Source organism: Mobula birostris, chromosome 6, assembly GCF_030028105.1.
Source record: "Mobula birostris isolate sMobBir1 chromosome 6, sMobBir1.hap1, whole genome shotgun sequence".
In the NCBI taxonomy this organism is placed as follows: Eukaryota; Metazoa; Chordata; class Chondrichthyes; order Myliobatiformes; family Myliobatidae; genus Mobula; species Mobula birostris.
The window spans coordinates 97042004-97058991 of NC_092375.1; the positions used below are offsets into that span (position 1 = coordinate 97042004).

At 43.4% G+C, this 16988-nt stretch overlaps 1 protein-coding gene across 1 annotated transcript in view; it reads left to right on the forward strand.

The window, feature by feature from the left end:
• The window catches only part of ppef1 (protein phosphatase, EF-hand calcium binding domain 1), a 276249-nt gene that overhangs the window by 50086 nt on the left and 209175 nt on the right, over positions 1-16988 (forward strand). The window contains exons 9-11 of the mRNA XM_072259727.1: positions 3809-3994; positions 4383-4525; positions 6302-6408. Coding sequence (XP_072115828.1) covers positions 3809-3994; positions 4383-4525; positions 6302-6408 — 436 coding nt within the window. The remainder of the gene's footprint in view (positions 1-3808; positions 3995-4382; positions 4526-6301; positions 6409-16988) is intronic.

Genomic DNA, 16988 nt, shown 5'->3' on the forward strand with positions numbered 1-16988 from the left:
TAACCTCACATTTATCCACATTAAATTGCATCTGCCATGAATTTGCCCACTCACCTAACCTATCCAAGTCACCCTGCATCCTCTTAGCATCCTCCTCACAGCTACCACTGCCGCACAGCTTCGCGTCATCAGCAAACTTGGAGATGCTGCATTTAATTCCCTCATCTAAGTCATTAATATATATTGCAAACAACTGGGGTCCCAGCACTGAGCCTTGCGGTACCCCACTAGTCACTGCCTGCCATTCTGAAAAGGTCCCGTTTATTGCCACTCTTTGCTTCCTATCTGCCAACCAATTCTCTATCCACATCAATACCTTACCCCCAATACCGTGTGCTTTAAGTTTGCACACTAATCTCCTGTGTGGGACCTTGTCAAAAGCCTTTTGAAAATCCAGATATACCACATCCACTGGTTCTCCCCTATTCACTCTACTAGTTACATCCTCAAAAAATTCTGAGATTCGTCAGACATGATTTTCCTTTCACAAATCCATGCTGACTTTATCCGATGATTTCACCACTTTCCAAATGTGCTGTTATCACATCTTTGATAACTGACTCTAGCATTTTCCCCACCACCGATGTTAGGCTAACCGGTCTATAATTCCCTGGTTTCTCTCTCCCTCCTTTTTTAAAATGTGGAGTTACATTAGCCACCCTCCAATCCTCAGGAACTAGTCCAGAATCTAAAGAGTTTTGAAAAATTATCACTAATGCATCCACTATTTCTTGGGCTACTTCCTTAAGCGCTCTGGGATGCAGACCATCTGGCCCTGGGGATTTATCTGCCTTTAATCCCTTCAATTTACCTAACACCACTTCCCTACTAACATGTATTTCGCTCAGTTCCTCCATCTCACTGGACCCTCTGTCCCCTACTATTTCCAGAAGGTTATTTATGTCCTCCTTAGTGAAGACAGAACCAAAGTAATTATTCAATTGGTCTGCCATGTCCTTGCTCCCCATAATCAATTCACCTGTTTCTGTCTGTAGGGGACCTACATTTGTCTTAACCAATCTTTTTCTTTTCACATATCTATAAAAGCTTTTACAGTCAGTTTTTATGTTCCCTGCCAGTTTTCTCTCATAATCTTTTTTCCCCTTCCTAATTAAGCCCTTTGTCCTCCTCTGCTGAACTCTGAATTTCTCCCAGTCCTCAGGTGAGCCACTTTTTCTGGCTACTTTGTATGCTTCTTCTTTGGAATTGATACTATCCCTAATTTCCTTTGTCAGCCACGGGTGCACTACCTTCCTTGATTTATTCTTTTGCCAAACTGGGATGAACAATTGTTGTAGTTCATCCATGCGATCTTTAAATGCTTGCCATTGCATATCCACCGTCAACCCTTTTAGTGTCATTTGCCAGTCTATCTTAGCTAATTCACGTCTCATACCTTCAAAGTTACCCTTCTTTAAGTTCAGAACTTTTGTTTTAAGAATTAACTATGTCACTCTCCATCTTAATGAAGAATTCCACCATATTATGGTCACTCTTACCCAAGGGGCCTCTCATGACAAGATTGCTAATTAACCCTTCCTCATTGCACAATACCCAGTCTAGAATAGCCTGCTCTCTAGTTGGTTCCTCGACATGTTGGTTCAAAAAACCATCCTGCATACATTCCAAGAAATCCTCTTCCTCAGCACCCTTACCAATTTGGTTCACCCAATCTACATGTAGATTGAAGTCACCCATTATAACTGCTGTTCCTTTATTGCACACATTTCTAATTTCCTGTTTAATACCATCCCCAACCTCACTACTACTGTTAGGTGGCCTGTACACAACTCCCACCAGTGATTTCTGCCCCTTAGTGTTATGCAGCTCTACCCATATCGATTCCACATCTTCCCAGCTTATGTCCCTCCTTTCTATTGTGTTAATCTCCCCTCTAGCCAGCAATGCTACCCCACCACCTTTTCTTTCATGTCTATCCCTCCTGAATATTGAATATCCCTGAATGTTGAGCTCCCATCCTTGGTCACCCTGGAACCATGTCTCTGTGATACCAACTATATCATCATTAATAACAACCTGCACTTTTAATTCATCCACCTTGTTAGGAATGCTCCTTGCACTGACACACAAAACCTTCAGGCTTGCTTTTACAACACTCTTAGCTCTTATACAATTATGTTGAAAAGTGGCCCTTTTTGATTCTTGCCCTGGATTTGCCGGCCTGCCATTTTACTTTTCACCTTACTACTTTTTGCTTCTACCCTCATTTTACACCCTTCTGTCTCTCTGCACTTGTTCCCATCCCCCTGTTGTGAACTAACCTCCTCTCTCCTAGTCTCTTTAATTTGATTCCCACCCCCCAACTATTCTAGTTTAAAGTCACCTCAGTAGCCCTCGCAAATCTCCCCACCAGGATATCGGTCCCCCTAGGATTCAAGTGTAACCCGTCCTTTTTGTACAGGTCACACCTGCGCCAAAAGAGGTCCCAATGATCCAAAAACCTGATTCCCTGCCCCCTGCTCCAATCCCTCAGCCACGCATTTATCCTCCACCTCATTGCATTCCTACTCTCACTGTCGTGTGGCACAGGCAGTAATCCTGAGATTACTACCTTTGCAGTCCTTTTTCTCAACTCCCTTCCTAACTCCCTATATTCTCCTTTCAGGACCTCTCCCCTTTTACCTATGTCATTGGTACCTATATGTACCACGACCTCTGGCTCTTCACCCTCCCACTTCAGGATATCTTGGATGCGATCAGAAATATTCTGGACCCTGGCACCAGGGAGGCAAACTACCATCCGGGTCTCTGGACTGCGTCCACAGAATCGCCTATCTGACCCCCTTACTATTGAGTCCCCTATTACAACTGCCCTCCTCTTCCTTTCCCGACCCTTCTGAGCTACAGAGCTGGACTCTGTGCCAGAGGCACGGCCACTGTCGCTTCCCCCAGGTATGCTGTCCCCCCAACAGTACTCAGACAGGAGTACCTATTGTCAAGGGGCACAGCCACCAGGGTACTCTCGATTATCTGACTCTTCCCCTTCCCCCTCCTAACCGTGACCCACTTGTCTGCCTCCCGTGGCTCCGGTGTGACCACCTGCCTGTAACTCCTCTCTATCAACTCCTCACTCTCCCTGACCAGACGAAGGTCATCGAGCTGCAGCTCCAGTTCCCTAACTCGGTCCCTTAGGAGCTGCATCTCAGTGTACCTGGTGCAGATGTGGACGTCCAGGAGGCTTGGAGACTCCAGGGCCTCCCACATCCAGCACCGAGAACAACAAACTGCCCTCACACTCATACTGCCCCTCTCCTCAAGTAACAACAAAAAATGAATACCAAACCTTCCTCACCTCGCCCGTTTCTGCCTAAGCCAATTGAGCTGAAGCCCTTAAGCCTTCACTCTGTTCCCGGCTCACTACGCTGCCCGCTGTATGAGACTGTGTTCCTTTTAAATCTTCTGCGCTTCATTGCCCGACATCACACGCCTGCGCAGTCCCGCCTCTCTGAACGCCGATGGGGGGAAAAAAACCTGAAAAATTCAAAAATGGCTTCCTCCTTACTCCCGCTCTGATTCTCAGACTTCCTTCTCCAAAACAGAGAAGGAGGCAGAGTGAGTGAGGGAGGTGGCACCTGGGTAGGGATGGGAGAGAGGGAGGTAGGGGGGAGAGAGAGAGAGAATGGGAGGGAGAGAGAGAGAGAGCAAAGGACAGAGGTAGAGAGGTGAGAAAGCGGGGGGATAGTGACAAAGGGAGATAGAGAGGGAGGGAACATTTCTTTGTATAGAAGGATATTTGCAGCTTTTAGGAATCTGTGATCTTTGAAGGGAATGTTCATTTTGTTCTCAGATTGCAGATGTTCTTTGGAGTGACCCTCGAAACCAAGCTGGCTGCGTGCCCAACACCATCCGAGGAGGAGGCTGTTACTTTGGTGAAGATGTCACAGATAGGGTGCTGAAAAAGTATAACTTAAAACTAATCATAAGATCACATGAATGTAAACAGGACGGCTATGAAGTGTGCCACAATGGAAAGGTGAAGTAGAAATGTTCAAACTCTTCCTGTGGCTTGCAGGGTTCTCTTTTTTTATTTGAATCACTGGAGGAGTCAATTGGAATAGGTGGAGAGCTTCCACTTATCACCACCCAGCTTCTGCCCATCATCTTCACTCTAGCCCTTCCTTCATTTGCTCATCTGCCTCTCCCCATCACTTACCAGCTCCACTCCACTCCATCCCTGCACTGTTCAGCCTTGGTGAAGGGCCTTGGCTTGAAACATTTCCCTTGCCTGTTCTGCTAAATCCCTTCAGCACCTCACGTGCTCCAGGTTCTAGCACCTGCAGTCTCTTATGTCATCCTTGTAACTACTTTGGTCTTTGTCAAGAACCCAGGTCCTGGGGCTAACTGAAATCTTTTCTGTGTAGGTTATCACTATATTTTCTGCTTCTAATTACTATGAAGAGGGCAGCAATCAAGGAGCTTATATCAAACTTGGTCCTGATTTGATTCCTCACTTTGTCAAATATCGTGTTAGTAAATCAACAAGGAAGCTGACTCTTAAGGAAAGGTGAGTGTGAGACATTCTGCAGTAGTTTGCTCCATCATCCACAGACCGAGATAGAAAACGACAGGCTGGGAAGTTGAAATAGAAACAGGAAGATTTGGAAACACTTATCGGGTCAGATGGTGTCAGTGAAGAGAAACATAGTTATATTTCAGGAATAGATGTAGGTGAAACGTAAGCTTCCTTCCAATGTCAAAGGGTGGCTTTTCAACAAAAGGGGTCTGTGTCTATGAGCTTATGATTATGTGCAGTATACAGAACAGGAAGCAGCGTACAACTCTCAGGGCACAAAGCTGTCCTTATAATGCCAGCTGTCACACCTCGGCTAGTGAGCACAGTTTTGGTGCTCATACGTAAAGGTAGGTGTTTGTACAGAAAACAGAAACAGCCCATTCATCCCACAATATCTCTGCTGACCACAACGCCAAATACAACAAATCCTTTCAGCCTGCACATATTTGATATCCCTCCATCCCCTGCATACACATGTGCATCTAGTACACCACTATCTGCCGTCACCCTCCATTCTCTGTGTAAATAAAATTGCCCCTTACAGATTGAGTAGCCCATATCTGTAGAGTTTAGAAAAATCTGAGGTGATCTTACATGAGATGCTGACAGACTGACAGGGTAGATGAGTACCCAATGATGCAGAGAGACAGGTTATTCAAAATTCAAAGTAAATGCATTATCAAAATGCATATATGCCATCATATACAATCCTGAGATTCATTTTTGTGTGTAAATACATAATAGAATAATAACTATAATAGAATCAATTAAAGACTACAACCTAGGTGTTCAACCAGTGTGCAAAAGGCAACAGATAGCGCAAATAGAAAAGGAAAGAAATAATAAAAATAAATAAATAAGCAATAGACATTGAGAACATGAGATGAAGATTCATTGAAAGTGAGTCCATCAGTTGTGGGAACCTGGGTTTGCAGGTTCTCCTAGTGACTGTATTTTGTTTCCTCTACTTCCTCTCACATCCCACAATGACGCAGAATGCCAGGTTAATGTGTCACTACAAATTCCCCTAACGCATAGGTGAGCAGCGGAATGGGGGGAGTGTGGATGTGGCGAGAATAAAATGGCATTAGTGTGAAAGCTGGTGGCATTTTGGACTCTTGTCCGTCAGGCCAGTGAGGGCAAAATACTATCAGTATGGTGACATCATTTATTATGTGTAAGGGGGGGGTGGTGGTGAAAATCCCACCAAACAAACAGAGACAAACTTCTCATGGGCACTGAGGCACCCAGGAATAAGTGCTAAAATTGTTCCATTCCAGTTAATCAGGTTCTGGAGCTGAATGTGCTTACTAGTTACAATAAAAGCTCATGGATTAGAGATGTCACCGACGTAGCTCAGAATATGTTTCAGAAGCACGGCCTCGTGCACATCGATTATCACCAGGGAGGAAGGTTGTTGCTGGAAATGGGCCTTTGCATGGCCACTCCCCCATCCAACATTTAATGGCTCTTTTAAGCCATGTAACATTTTCTAGGGCCTGATTTGTGTGTTCCCACTTGTAATACATTCTTAGAAATGATTATTGGGCATACAAAGAGAAGGCAGAAAGACAAACTCTCTACACACTGTTCTTTGACAGCTTTGTTTCATTTAGAGTATTGTCCATCAATTGATGTTGGTTATTGTGAACAACCGCTCGGGTTAAATTTACATTAAATGTCCAGTCACACAGACAATTTAAGTTTGATAGATGTCTTTGACACACTTTCTAAGCAATTGAATCACTTATTCTGTTCCTTTCCAAGAGTGAGTGTGATTGAAGAATCTGCCCTGAAAGCTCTGCATGAAAAGCTGTTTGCCCACAAATCTGGAGTTATTGCCGCCTTCAGGAAGTATGACCCGGACTATACAGGTAGAAACAGCTAGTCCCTCCAACTTGCTGACCTTTTCCTGCCAGAGTTTCTGCTGTACTGTGTTTTGTTTTACTGATTCTAGAAAATACATCAATAATGGAATCATTATAGACATGGCCCAATCATATTAAAGTGCCATGGAATAATTTAGATGGCTGACACTTGTGGAACCCACGGCTTTGCTACATGTCAGCTTACCCAGTCAGGCACCTTGATACACTTCAGACTCCATAAGAATCATACAAGATAGAAACAGGACCATCGTACCGCCTCATTAATACTGACTGTGACACCCATCTACACAATCCTATTTGCCATGTTAAACCTTTCTCTCTCTCTCTGCCTTTTCTATCCATAAGTGTTTAAACACCTTTTAAACTTCACAACAGTATCTGCCTCCAGCACTTCCTTAAGTAACTTGCTTCAGATATTCAACACCTTCTGATAAAACTTATTCCTTAGATCCCTGTGAAATTACTTCCCCTCACTTGTAACCAATGCCCTCTAGTTAAACACACCCCTGTCCTGGGGTGAAGATTTTGACAATCTATTCTATAATTTTATAACATTTATAAGAACCTTGAATTGAGCAATATTTTTCCTTATTGATTAGTTCAGCATTTATCAACCTGTGATCAGGTTTAAAGTGTATTTTCCACTAATTTAAGTACATCTTTTACTGATGTTAAATTAATTTTAAGCTTTACCTTATGATGGTACTATAATTCAATATACTATAATTTGACGTTTAGATAGAAAATAGCCCCTCCATTTTAATGCTACTGCAACAGGAAGTTTTAAGCAGTCGCAGTAGAAATGTAACTACTTTGGTTTCATGAGGAAATCGGGATTGAGGGGAATCTCATTAAAATTTACCAAATATTTAAAGGCCTGGATAGAGTGGATGTGGAGAGGATCTTTCCAATAGTTGATAGGGCAAAATTGCAGTCAGTGGGATGAGATGAAGTGTAACATGGGGGCAAAATCTAAAAGAGTGATGAATACAGGGCTGAAAGTATTACGGTATATTTGAATGAACGCGGTAGGCAGAATAAGGTCGATGATCCTGTAGGGCAGTTAGAGATTGGCAGATACGACATTGTGGGCATCACTGAGTCATGGCTGAAAGAAGATCATAGTTTGGAGTTTAATGTCCAAGTTACACCTTGTGTCAAAAGGACAGTCAGGTAGGCAGGGGGATTTCAATATGCAAGTAAATTAGGAAAATCAGGTTGGTGACTAATCCCAAAAGAGGAAATTTGTACAATGCCTATGAAATGACTTTGGAGCAGCTTGTGGTTAAGCTCATGAGGAGAAAGATAATTCTGGACTGGGTGTTGTGTAATGAACCAGATTCAATTAGGGAGCTTAAGGTAAAAGAACCCTTAGGAGTTTGTGATGATGATATGATAAAATTCACCCTGCAGTTTGAGAAGGACAAGAGAAAGCAAGAAGTATCAGTATTACAGCAAGGATAATTACAGAAGCATGAAAGAGGAGCTGGCTGAAGTTTATTGAAAGGGAATATTTAGCAGGGATGATGGCAACAGCAATGGCTAGAGTTTCTGGGGGCAATTTGGAAGGCACAGGATAGATACATCCCAAAGATTAGGTATTCTAAAGGTTGAATGAGACAACCATGGCTGGCAAGGTAAGTCAAAACTAGCATAAAACCAAAAGAGAGGGCATATACAGTACCTACAAAAAGTACCCGGGCCGTACCCTCCAAATATCCGGACCTGCCTCTCGGTTTTTTTTGCACTGCCTTACTTTCCATTTTTCTATTTTCTATTTATGATTTATAATTTAAATTTTTAATATTTACTATTTTTTACTATTTTTAATATCTTTAATATTTAATATTTGTAATCCAGGGAGTGAGAAGCGCAGAATCAAATATCACTGTGATGATTGTACGTTCTAGTATCAATTGTATGGCGACAATAAAGTATAAAGTATTCAGCTCCCCCACCCCACAGAAGTGTCCATATTTTATTGTTTTACAACATTGAATCATAATAGATTTAACTTGGCTTTTTTGACACTAAACAATAGAAAGACTATTTTGTGTCAAAGTTAAAACAGATCTCTGAAGTGATCTAAATTAAGGAGGGGAACATTGACTCAGACTATGAAAGGTCTGCGTCGGGCATTTTCATGCCTTACAAGGCGCAGATTGGAAGTCTGTGTGGGGCGCCACTCCTCGCACAGACACTAGAGCAATGTGTGGTTAAGTGCCTTGCTCAAGGACACAAACACGCTGCCACAGCTGAGGGCTGAACTAGCGACCTTCAGATCACTAGACGAACGCCTTAACCACTTGACCACGTGCTCAACACATTAAACTAATTACAAATATAAAACACAAAATAATTGATTGCATCTTTGGTAGCAATTAATGCCTGAGTCTGTGTAGATAGGTCTCTACCAGTTTTACATATCTGGATACTGCAGTTTTTCCCCATTCTTCTTTACAAAACTGCTCAGGCTCTGTCAGATTGCATGGGGATCTTTCACGTCCAGCCACAAATCCTCAGTTGGATTGAGGTCTGGACTCTGACTTGGCCATGCCAGGACATTCACTTTGTTGTTTTTAAGCCATTCCTGTGTAGCTTTGGCTTTATGCTTGGGGTCATTGTCTTGCTGGAAAACAAATCTTCTCCCAAGTTGCAGTTCTCTTGCAGATTGTATCAGGTTTTTCTCCAGGATTTCCCTGTATTTTGCTGTATTCATTTCACCCTCTACCTTCACAAGCCTTCCAGAGCCTGCTGCAGTGAAGTATCCCTACAGCATGATGCAGCCACCACCATGCTTCAGAGTAGGGATGGTGTGTTTTTGGTGACGTCCAGTGTTTGCCTTATGCCAAACATAGCGTCTAGTCTGATGATCAAAAAGCTTAATTTTTGTTTTGTCAGACCATAGAACTTTCTTCCAGTTGACTTCAGAGCCTCCCACGTGCCTTCTGGCAAACTCTAGATGAGATCTCAGTGAGTCTGTTTCTCAACAGTGGCTTCCTCTTTGCCACTCTCCCATAAAGCTACAACCGGTGAAGCACCTGGCTAACAGTTGTTGTATGCACAGTGTCTCCCATCTCAGCCACTGAAGCTTGTAACTCCTCCAGAGTTGAGATAGGTCTCGTGGTGGCCTCCCTCACTAGTCCCCTTCTTGCACAGTCATTCAGTTTTTGAGGACAGCCTGCTCTAGGCGGATTTAAAACTGTGCCATATTCTTTACATTTCTTGATGATTGACTAAACTGTATTCCAAGGGATATTCAGTGACTTGCAAATTTTCTTGCATTTATCTCCTGACTTGTGCTTTTCAATAACCTTTTCACAGAGTTGCTTTGGTCTTCATGGTGTAGTTTTTGCCAGGACACTGACTCTCCAGCAGTTGGACCTTCCAGATCCAGGTGTAGTTTTACTACAATCAATTGAAACACTTTGACTGTACACAGGCGATTGCCATTTAACTAATCATGTGACTTCTAAAACCAATTGGCTGCACCAGTGATGATTTGCTGTGTCATATTTAAAGGGGGTGAATACTTAGGCAATCAATTATTCTCTGTTTTATATTTATTACTTTAGATCACTTTGTAGAAATCTGTTTTCACTTTGACATGAAAGAGACTTTTTTTGTTAATCAGTTTCAGAAAAGCTAAAATTAAATCCACTGTAATTCAATGTTGAAAGATAATAAAACATGAAAATTTCAAAGGTGGTGAATACTTTTTTAAAGGCACTGCAGGAAAAATTAGTGCAAAGCTTTTAAAAACAAATAGAAGGCAACTAAAAACCATAAGGAGAGAAATGTCTCCCATCCACTACATAATGTACTGGTTGGGCACTGGAGTACATTCAGCCAGAGACTCATTCCGCTGAGATGCAACACTGAGCATCATAGGAAGTCATTCCTGCCTGTGGCCATCAAACTTTACAACTCCTCCCTTGGAGGGTCAGACACCCTGAGCCAGTAGGCTGGTCCTGGACCTATTTCCATCTGGCATAATTTACATATTAAATTATTTATGGTTTTATATTGCTATATTTATACTCTATTCTTGGTTGGTGCAACTGTAACAAAACCCAATTTCCCTCGGGATCAATAAAGTATGTCTGTCTATCTATCTATCTATCTATCTATCTATCTAAAGATGGAATGTGAAGGTAAGCTAGCCAATAATATCAAAGAGAATACCAAAAGATTTTTCAGGTAAAAGAAAGGTGAGAGTTAATATCGGACCACTGGAAAATAATGTAAGAGAGGTAATAATAGAAACATAGAAAATAGGTGCAGGAGTAGGCCATTCGGCCCTTCGAGCCTGCACCGCCATTTATTATGATCATGGCTGATCATCCAACTCAGAACACCGCCCCAGCCTTCCCTCCATACCCCCTGACCCCCGTAGCCACAAGGGCCATATCTAACTCCCTCTTAAATATAGCCAATGAACTGGCCTCAACTGTTTCCTGTGGCAGAGAATTCCACAGATTCACCACTCTCTGTGTGAAGAAGTTTTTCCTAATCTCGGTCCTAAAAGGCTTCCCCTCTATCCTCAAACTGTGACCCCTCGTTCTGGACTTCCCCAACATCGGGAACAATCTTCCTGCATCTAGCCTGTCCAATCCCTTTAGGATCTTATACATTTCAATCAGATCCCCCCTCAATCTTCTAAATTCCAACGAGTACGAGTACAAGCCCAGTTCATCCAGTCTTTCTTCATATGAAAGTCCTGCCATCCCAGGAATCAATCTGGTGAACCTTCTTTGTACTCCCTCTATGGCAAGGATGTCTTTCCTCAGATTAGGGGACCAAGACTGCACACAATACTCCAGGTGTGGTCTCACCAAGGCCTTGTACAACTGCAGTAGTACCTCCCTGCTCCTGTACTCGAATCCTCTCGCTATAAATGCCAGCATACCATTTGCCTTTTTCACCGCCTGCTGTACCTGCATGCCCACTTTCAATGACTGGTGTATAATGACACCCAGGTCTCGTTGCACCTCCCCTTTTCCTAATCGGCCACCATTCAGATGATCTGTTTTCCTATTTTTGCCACCAAAGTGGATAACTTCACATTTATCCACATTAAATTGCATCTGCCATGAATTTGCCCACTCACCCAACCTATCCAAGTCACCCTGCATCCTCTTAGCATCCTCCTCACAGCTAACACTGCCACCCAGCTTCGTGTCATCCGCAAACTTGGAGATGCTGCATTTAATTCCCTCATCCAAGTCATTAATATATATTGTAAACAACTGGGGTCCCAGCACTGAGCCTTGCGGTACCCCACTAGTCACCGCCTGCCATTCTGAAAAGGTCCCGTTTATTCCCACTCTTTGCTTCCTGTCTGCTAACCAACTCTCCACCCACACCAATACCTTACCCCCAAATTTAAGTTTGCACACTAATCTCCTGTGTGGGACCTTGTCAAAAGCCTTCTGAAAATCCAAATATACCACATCCACTGGTTCTCCCCTATCCACTCTACTAGTTACATCCTCAAAAAATTCTATGAGATTTGTCAGACATGATTTTCCTTTCACAAATCCATGCTGACTTTATCCGATCATTTCACCGCTTTCCAAATGTGCTGTTATCACATCCTTGATAACTGACTCCAGCAGTTTCCCCACCACCGACGTTAGGCTAACCGGTCTATAATTCCCCGGTTTCTCTCTCCCTCCTTTTTTTAAAAAGTGGAGTTACATTATCCACCCTCCAATCCTCAGGAACTAGTCCAGAATCTAACGAGTTTTGAAAAATTATCACTAATGCATCCACTATTTCTTGGGCTACTTCCTTAAGCACCCTGGGATGCAGACCATCTGGCCCTGGGGATTTATCTGCCTTCAATCCCTTCAATTTACCTAACACCACTTCCCTACTAACATGTATTTCGCTCAGTTCCTCCATCTCACTGGACCCTCTGTCCCCTACTATTTCTGGAAGATTATTTATGTCCTCCTTAGTGAAGACAGAACCAAAGTAATTATTCAATTGGTCTGCCATGTCCTTGCTCCCCATAATCAATTCACCTGTTTCTGTCTGCAGGGGACCTACATTTGTCTTTACCAGTCTTTTCCTTTTTACATATCTATAAAAGCTTTTACAGTCCGTTTTTATGTTGCCTGCCAGTTTTCTCTCATAATCTTTTTTCCCCTTCCTAATTAAGCCCTTTGTCCTCCTCTGCTGAAATCTGAATTTCTCCCAGTCCTCAGGTGAGCCACTTTCTCTGGCTAATTTGTATGCTTCTTCTTTGGAATTGATACTATCCCTAATTTCTCTTAATGGGGGACAAAGAAATGGCAGACAAGTTTAATAAGTCCCACCCTGCTACTTGTAAAACCGCCATCCCCTTCTCTCATTTCCTCTGTCTCCACCGCATCTGCTCTCAGGATGAGGCTTTTCATTCTCGAACAAAGGAGATGTCCTCCCTTTCCCAGAAACGGGTTTCTCTTCCTCCACCATCAACGCTGTCCTCAACCGCATCTCTTCCATTTCACGCACGTCTGCTCTCACCCCATCCTCCCGATGTCCTCTCAGTGACCAGGGATAGGGTTCCTCTTGACCTCACCTACCACCCCACCAGCCTTCACGTCCAGCACATAATTCTTCGAAACTTCTGCCACCTCCAACTGGATGCCACCACTAAGCACATCTTTCTCTTCCCCTACTTTCTGCTTTCCGCAGGGTTCACTCCCTATGCAACTCCCTTGTCCATTCGTCCCTCCCAAATGACCTGCTTCCTGGCACTTATCCTTGCAAGCTGAACGAGTGCTTCACCTGCCCCTACACCACCTCCCTCACTACCATTCAGGACCCCAAACAGTCCTTCCAGGTGAGGCAACACTTCACCTGTGAGTCTGTTGGGGTCATATACTGTGGCCTCTTGCATATCAGTGAGACCCGACATAGATTGGGAGATCACTTCGCCGAGCACCTACACTCTGTCCACCAGAACAAGCGGGATCTCCCAGTGGCCACCCATTTTAATTCCACTTCACATTCCCATTCGATATGTCCATCCATGGCCTCCTCCACTGTCAGGATATGGCCACACTTAGGTTGGAGGAACAACACCCTATATTCTGTTTGTGTAGCTTCCAACCTGATGGCATGAACATCCCCCTTCACCATTCCCATCCCCTTGTCTCTCTCTCTCATGCTACCTCCTTCCCGTCCCCTCCCCCACTGTTTTCTTTTTTCCATGGCCTTCTGTCACTTTCACCAATTAACTTCCTAGCTCTTTGCTTCATCCGTCCCCCTCCAAGTTTCACCTGTCGCCTGGCGTTTCTCTCTCCTCTCCCCCCACCTTTCAAATCTACTCCTCAGTTTTTTTTTTCTCCAGTCCTGCCAAAGGGTTTCAGCCCAAAACATCAACTGTACTTTTTATACTGGCTGGCTTGCTGAGTTCCCCCAGCATTTTGTGTGTGTTGCATGGATTTTCAGCATCTGCAGATTTTCTCGTGTTTGTGAAGTATTTTGCGTCAGTCTTCACCATGGAGTACACTCAGAGTGTGCCTGAAATTTGAGAGTGTCAGGGGGCAGAGGTGGGTGTAGTTGCTGTTACTAAGGAGAAGCTGCCCGGGAAGCTGAAAGGTCTGAAGGCAGATAAGTCACCAGGACCATATGGACTATACCCAGGGTTCTGAAAGTGGTGACTGAAGAGATTGTGGAGGCATTAGTAATGATCTTTCAAGAATCACCTGAATCTGGAATGTTCCTGGAGAAAGAGAAGCCTGGAAACATTACTGAACTCTTCAAGAAGGGAGAGAGACAGAAGAAAAGAAATCAAAGGCCAGCTAGCCTGATCTCAGTGGCTGGGAAGATGTTGGAGTCCTTTATTAAGAACCAATAATTGGCCTCCACAGCCATGAGGTTTAGGGGTACTTGAGGGAGCATGATAAAATAGGCCAAAGTCAGCATGGTTTCCTTAAAAGAAAATCTTGCCTGAAAAATCTGTTGGAATTCTTTGAGCAGGAGAGTCAGTGGATGTTGCATATTTGGATTTTCAGAAGGTCTTTGACAAGGTGCTGTACATGAGGCTACTTAACAAGATAAGAGCCCATGGTATTACAGGAAAGGTACAAGCATGGATAGAAGATTGGCTGACTAGCAGCAGGCAAAGAGTTGGAATAAAGGGGCTTAAACTGGTTGGCTGCCGGTGTCGATATTGGGACCTCTTCTTTTCATTTTATACGTTAGTTATTTGCACGATGGAATTCATGGTTGTTTGGCCATTTGTAGATGATACAAAGATGGGTAGAATATTAAGAATTGTTGAGGAAGCAGGGAGTCTGCAGAAGGACTTGGACATATTGGGAGATTGGGCAAAGACGAAGCGGATGGAACATAGTGTAAGGAAGTGTGTGATCATGCACCTTGGTAGAAGGAATAAAGGCTTAGACTATTTTCTAAACAGGGAGAAAATTCAGAAATCAGAGGTGCAAAGAGAATTGGGAGTCCTTGCGCAGGTTTCCTTAAAAGTTAACTTGCAGGTTCAATCAGTGGTAATGAAAACAAATGTAATGTTAGCATTCATTTCAAGAGTTCCAGAATATAAGAGCAAGGACGTGATGCTGAGGCTTTATAAGGAATTGGCCAGACTGCACTTGGAGTATTGTGAACAGTTTTGGGCCCCCTATCCAAGTAAAGATGTGCTGGCATTGGACAGAGTCCAGAGGAGGTTCACAAGGATTATTCCAGGAATGAAAGGGGTAACATGATGAGCATTTGATGGCTCTGGGCCTGTACTCATTTGAGTTTAGAAGAATGAGGGGGGATCTCATTGAAACCTATCGGATATGGAGAGGATGTTTCCTATAGTGGGCAAGCCTAGGACTAGAGGGCATAGCCTCAGAAGAGAGGGACATCCATTAAGAGCAAAGTTGAAAAGGAATTTCTTTCGCCAGAAGGTGGTGAATCTGTGGAATTCATTGCCACAGGTGGCTGTGGAGGCCAAGTCATTGGGTATGTTTAAAGCAAAGGTTGATAGGTTCTTGGTTAGTCAGGGTATCAAAGTTTAAGGGGAGAAGGCAAGAGAATGGGGTTGAGAGAGATAATAAATCTGCCATGATAGAATGATGGAGCAGACTCAATGGGTTGAGTGGCCTAATTCTGCTCCTGTATCTTATGGTCTATTGAGAGTGTAGACCAGAGCGCACAGCCTCACGATAGAAGGACGTACCTTTAGAACAGAGAAGAGGAGGAACTTCTTTAGCCAGAGGGTGCTGAATCTGTGGAATTCATTATTAAAAATGGCTGTGGAGGCCAATTATTGGTTATATTTAAAGTGAACATTGATAGGTTATTGATTAGTAAGGTTGTCAAGGGTAACAGGGAAAAGGTAGGAGAATGGAGTTGAGAGGAATGATAAATCAGCCATGATTGAATGGTGGAGCAGACTTGATGGGCTGAATGGCTTAATTCTGCTCCTATGTCTTGTGGTCTTATAGAAATCCTATAGTGTACAACCTCAGCTTGTGCAGTTTGTATTTGTGCAGAAACAAGCCAAACACATTCATTGTTGGGTCATAAAGGGAGAGAGTCATTAGCACAACAGAAATCTGTTCAATCCATTGTGTCTCCACCTGTCCTTTAAGTCATTGATTAGCTGGCCGTTCCTGCTTCTTCACCTTTGCCTTCAAATTAGTTTCCTTTGAATACCTCTTCCCACAGCTGTTTGTTTCACTAATATTACACCTCTGCTCCCTTCTTGTTGCCTCCTTGGCCTGAAAATCCTGTAGCCAGGAATATGGTGGCAGTCCTGTCATCCAGTGGCTGAACTACCTGAATTATCAGAGTCCTAAGCTCAACTGCCTGCCCAATAAACTCAAGTAGCTCATGTTGAGGTGGGTAAATGAAACAAGCTGCCCCAGGAAGTGGTAAGGGCAGGTGCAATTACAGTGCTTCATGTACATAGTTTGGACTCGTACATAGAAAGGTTTAAAGGGGTATGGGCCAAAGACAACCAAAGTCCAATTCATTAAGTGTATTTAAGGCAACAATTCTTGATTGGAAGGGGTTAAGGGTTACAGGGAAAAGGCATGAAAATGGGATTGAATGGTGGGGCAAACTCAATGAGCCAAATGCCTAATTCTGCTCCTATAACTTACAGTAGATGGGACTGGTTCAGGTGGGCACCTGATAAGCTCAGCCACAGTTTTTGTTTGCATGCTGTATAACTCAGTCTATCTATTTTTCCACTTTTGTTTGCCCTGTCTTTCAACCTTTCTCACAATTATTCTGCCTTCCACTTCCATTTCTCTCTTCTGTTGTGAACCTGGGTTCTGCTTTCCTCCCACACTGAGACCATTTAAGCCCACAGAAAGTTCAAAGTAAATATATTATCAAAGTACATATATGTCACCATAAACAACCCTGAGATTCATTTTCTTGCAGGCATGCTCAATAAATCCAATAACCATAACAGAATCAATGAAAGACCATAAGACAAAGGAGCAGAAGTAGACCATTCGGCCCATCGAGTCTGCTCCGCCATTTTTTTCATGAGCTGATCCATTCTCCTATTTAGTCCCACTCCCCCGCCTTCTCACCATAACCTTTGATAC